The sequence below is a fragment of the Rhinolophus hipposideros genome (assembly GCF_964194185.1).
Source record: "Rhinolophus hipposideros genome assembly, chromosome: X".
NCBI classification, from domain to species: Eukaryota; Metazoa; Chordata; class Mammalia; order Chiroptera; family Rhinolophidae; genus Rhinolophus; species Rhinolophus hipposideros.
The window spans coordinates 1,613,323-1,617,493 of record NC_138046.1 but is presented as its reverse complement, the minus strand read 5'-3'; the positions used below and the strand labels follow the sequence as shown (position 1 = coordinate 1,617,493).

Sequence of the window (4,171 nt, the reverse complement as noted above, 5' to 3'; positions counted from 1 at the left end):
GCACTGGCCATCGGGATTCCCTCTTCTTTGAATTGACTCAGAGTGGGGGCGGGGCTGAGGGAGGGGGGCAAACCCCAGGCTGCCCGCCACAGCGGGCCTCGGGCCAAGTTCCCTGAGCACACTGCCACGGGCCGACTTGGTCACCCATCATGACCGTCATCGAGTCGCGACAGAGACCGCATAGCCCGTAAATACGACCACATTTGCTGTCTGGCCTTTTACGATCCCTGACTGCGGTGCCCATTTTCCTATCGGGTGCTAACTCTTGCTAAGGAACAGGTTGGCCGATCCTGTCTGCGCTAGGTGCTTCGCCTCCATGCTGCTGTTTCATCCCCCGAGACAGGTGCCGCCATCTTCCCACCTTGGACATGGGAAACCAAGGCTCAGTGCGGTGACTCTAGCCCGGGAGAAGGGGGGGAGGGGCAGGAAGTGATGGGACCAGAGCCCCGACAACCAGACTCCATCATCACGCGGGCTTCCAACGGCCGCTGACCACACCCGTTGGCGCGAACCAGGGGCCCTCCACCCTATTGGCTGGGGCCTCGAGGGGCGGGCCTACGCGGGCCGCGCTGGTTGGCCGCGGACGGACCAGTGACAAGGCCGTGGCACGGGCGTCGAAGGCGCGCAGAAGCCGCACGTTGGGGCGAGCTCGTGCGGCGCCTGTGGTGACTGAGCGTGCCTCAGACGGCCTCGGCGCTCCTTCCGCGCGCCATCGCCACTCGCTGCGGTGACCAGGGCGACCGTCTACCCTGAGCCGGGGCTGCCGGGAATCGCGACATGAGTTCTTCCGATGACGAAGGGTCTGTTTGGGGAGCGGGGTTCGACCCAGCGGGTGGGGAGCCGCCCGGCGGCCGCTCGGCCCGCCCCACAGCTCCGCGAGGCCCGCGACTAGGCCTTGATCCGGGGACGCCGCGGAGCAGCGAGGGCTTCGCGTCCGCGTCCGCGTCCGAGCCAGAAGGGGCGGAAGCAGAAGGGCAGGTCCTTTGGGGCCGCGAAGGCCGGCCTGGCTCCCCGGTCAACGTCCAGGGCCACGTCCTGGGCTACCTCGCTGAAGAGGCAGCGACGGCCGTCCTGCAGCAGCTGACCGACCAGGATGTCCTGGGCGTCCGCAGAAATCCCTCCCCAGAGAGCTGCTCCACGGAAGTGTCCACCGTGTGGGTGGACCTAGATCAGGGTCCCAGTAGGAGAGGCGTGCGGGCCCAGAGCTGGGTGGGATCGCAGCCCCTGCCTTCCGCCATTGCCCCGCTCCACCCCAGGGGGCCCGAGAGAGGCCGGCCCTGGGTGAACCCGAAGAGAGGCGCTAAGAATAGGTCGAACCGCACTGTGGGTCGCCATCGGCCCTCCGCGGGAGGCCTGGTCGGGCCCATTTCCGACTCCGAGTCATCCGATGAGATCGAGAAGATACAGCTGATGAGAGTGAGCGTTAGCCGCAAAGGAAGAGGCATGGCCAGACCCAGCAGCCTCGAGGGTCCCAGGGACACCCCCAGGCACCCGAGTACCCACGTCAGGGAGAGCGTCCTTCACGTGCCGGGCCCTTTCATGTCCTCCGCTGCCCGAGGACTCACCTCGGCTGTGGAAAGGCAGGCTGTTGGAGAGCACGACACCTCTTCCTCTAAGAAAATGCCGAGTGTGGTCTGGGGGAAGGCGGAGAGCAGGCCCAGCTACCTGGGAGCTGCTGCCGCAGCCGCAGGTGGCCTGCCCACGGCCATTCCCTGGAGGAAGGTGGCCCAGGAGAAGAGATCCCTGGGCGGGGGCTCAAACCTTGTCCTGGGGAGAAGCTTTCCCTCCTGGGTGCAGAGAGTCCCGGCGCCTCCTCTGGAGCCAGTCACTTTCCCCACAATCTCTACCGTCCCGCTGCTGACGAGGAGCAAGAAGTCCTCCTGGGCCCCTTTGGGGACCAAGCAGTCCAAGCACACGAGCGCTGGGAAGAAGTCTGCGGCCAGGAGGACCAGGGAGTCCGAGCCCGTGGTGGAAGGAGATAAGGAGCCAAAGGGAAGCCCAGTCCCAAGGGGCCAGGTGAGTATCAGGCCCCATGCTCCCTCTGTCTGACCCTCAGGGGTTGCCCGCGGTTGGGCACACTCCGTCTTGAGGATGCCAGGTTGGCGTGGTCTCAGCAAGTGCAAACCTTAAGTGAGCCAGCCCCTCCACGCATGCGTGGCGTGGCGTGCCCGTGCCGTGCCACGCCGGGCAGCATTCTCTACACCTGGCACATTTCCTGCCTCCTCCACCAGAGGGGTAGGGTGGGAGGGCTGGGGCAGCTGATTCGGGTGAGGGGTGGGTGGGGGCCGGGGCTGAAAAGCACGAGCAGAAAAGCTTGCGTGTTTAAACCTCTGGGCCTCCGGATTGCTACTTCCTAGCTGCTCCCCAAGCCTTCCTTCCTGGCAGGGGGCCTGGGATCCCTCAGTGCCCCACTGTTGTCCCTAACTCAGCTCTGCCTCCTGGCCCGGGGCTGACCGAGGGAGAAAATGCTGGTGAGGTCAGCTTCTGAATTCCCTTCCTATTCCCTGCCTCACCCCAGCCCCTAAACACACCCATGTGCTCACATCCCGAGGCCAAATCCGGGAGAACTTTCTGTTTTAGCCTCCTGCACCCAAGCCAGGGCCGCCTGGTCTGTACCCGTATCGTGGAGATTTCAGCAGTGGCGACTTCAGCATCGGAGCCCCCCTAATTCCAAGACGCTCGCAGCTCTTGGCCCTGAGCCAGGGCAACGTCTTGCCCAGAGGGCCCACACCCTCGGGTGAGTCCTGTGGGTTTCCTAAGAGTGGAGGGGAGAGGGGTCGAGGAGGGGACCTCTGTCTTGGCGGGCTCTGCCGGGGGCTCAGTCTTGCTCCCTGCCTCCGGAGACAGCTTCTCCCACAGGAAACGGGGTATCGACAGGGTGGGCCTCAGGTGAGGCCTCAGGCGGACCTCATCTTCTGCATGGGGTGTGTGCACAGCGGTGATCCGTGGCACAGCCCCAAACTGCACCTCCAGACGGAGAGTACCAGCAGATTGGGGCCGTTTCTGATAAGCCATCTTTGGCCATGGGGCTCGTCCCAGAGGCTGGCTATGGCTTGCAGCTCTGCCAGCGCCCAACCCAGAGCCACGCACAGTCCTGGGGACCACAGCCATAGATGGGCTGGCCCTGGGGAGCAGCAGCAGAGGCAGGCCCACAGAGAAGGGGGAGCTGCTGGGCAGAGCACGGCAACTGGTTGCCAGCAGAGGGTGGTACTGCTTCACATCAGGCCCCGTCAGGCCCCCCTTAACCCCCGGCCACCTCCCTAGGCACTTTGGAAGCTGGATGTTGTGTTCTTCCCCTCTCAGGTGACCAGGAATTAACTGACCGTCCCCCAAGACTGGAAAGGCAGCAGCAGCTGCCACCTGGAGCAGAGGGCTGTCCCCGGGTAATGCTTCCCCTGGCTCCTAGAAGTGCAGGCCCAAACTAGACAGTGGGATCCGTGTCGGGGTTACACTGATGTGTGTGTCCGCTCCACCCCCCTCCCCCCCCATCCTGTACCTCATGCAGCCCGCGCAGCTCCTTTCCACGGAGGAGCGGAGGAGCGGGTGCCAGTCTAGCCCCAGGGGAGGGGGGGAAGAGGAGGGGGGTCAAGGAGAGAGGAGGCCCGAGTATACTAATCATTTCTCCTTCTGCGGTGTCTGCTGGCCTAGTGCCCCGTGCTACAGAGAGAAGTCGACGAACTTAAAGAGCAACTTGGTATGAGGGGCCTCGGGCTGGGGCAGCGCGTGGGGTCTTAGTGTAGAGCCGGGGGTGCGGGCTGCAGGTGCAGGCGGCTTCACAGGGACCGAGGTTCCCTGGAGCCTGCAGCCCGCTGGGCACGTGCAGCTAGGGCCGTGTGCAAAGAGCAGCATGTTGTCTGAAGTGCACGCACACTTTGCCAGCGAGAACCAGCCCTGGAGATGTCTTTCTGTTAGGATGGTTAGCGATGCCTCATTGAATCGCCCTTTAACTGCTGCTTGGCATGGCTTCCACGGGTCTTGTTGGCTTGTTTATGTGACAAGTTCCAAATAGTTCTGATGTGCCCCAAAGCTTGAGAATCACTGGCACAGTTTGTCCTCTTTGAACAGTATTGCCATGTTTAATTCGGGTGGTGGGTGAGTGAGTCAGGCCCAGGGCTCCTTGGGTAGGGGCTGGAGGGGTTTCAGGTCGCAGGGCTAGGCAGTTGCCCACAGG

General features: G+C 63.7%; 1 protein-coding gene across 1 annotated transcript; it reads left to right on the top strand.

Annotated features, from left to right (window-relative positions):
• Window positions 1-777: 777 nt before the first annotated feature.
• Window positions 778-3,555, top strand: LOC308494477 (uncharacterized protein CXorf49 homolog; the record flags this gene model as incomplete). The annotated part of the gene is made up of 3 exons (XM_081042251.1): window positions 778-2,016; window positions 2,581-2,737; window positions 3,506-3,555. The coding sequence occupies 3 exons, from the start codon at window positions 778-780 to the stop codon at window positions 3,553-3,555; spliced, it is 1,446 nt and encodes a 481-aa protein (XP_080898377.1).
• Window positions 3,556-4,171: the final 616 nt, after the last annotated feature.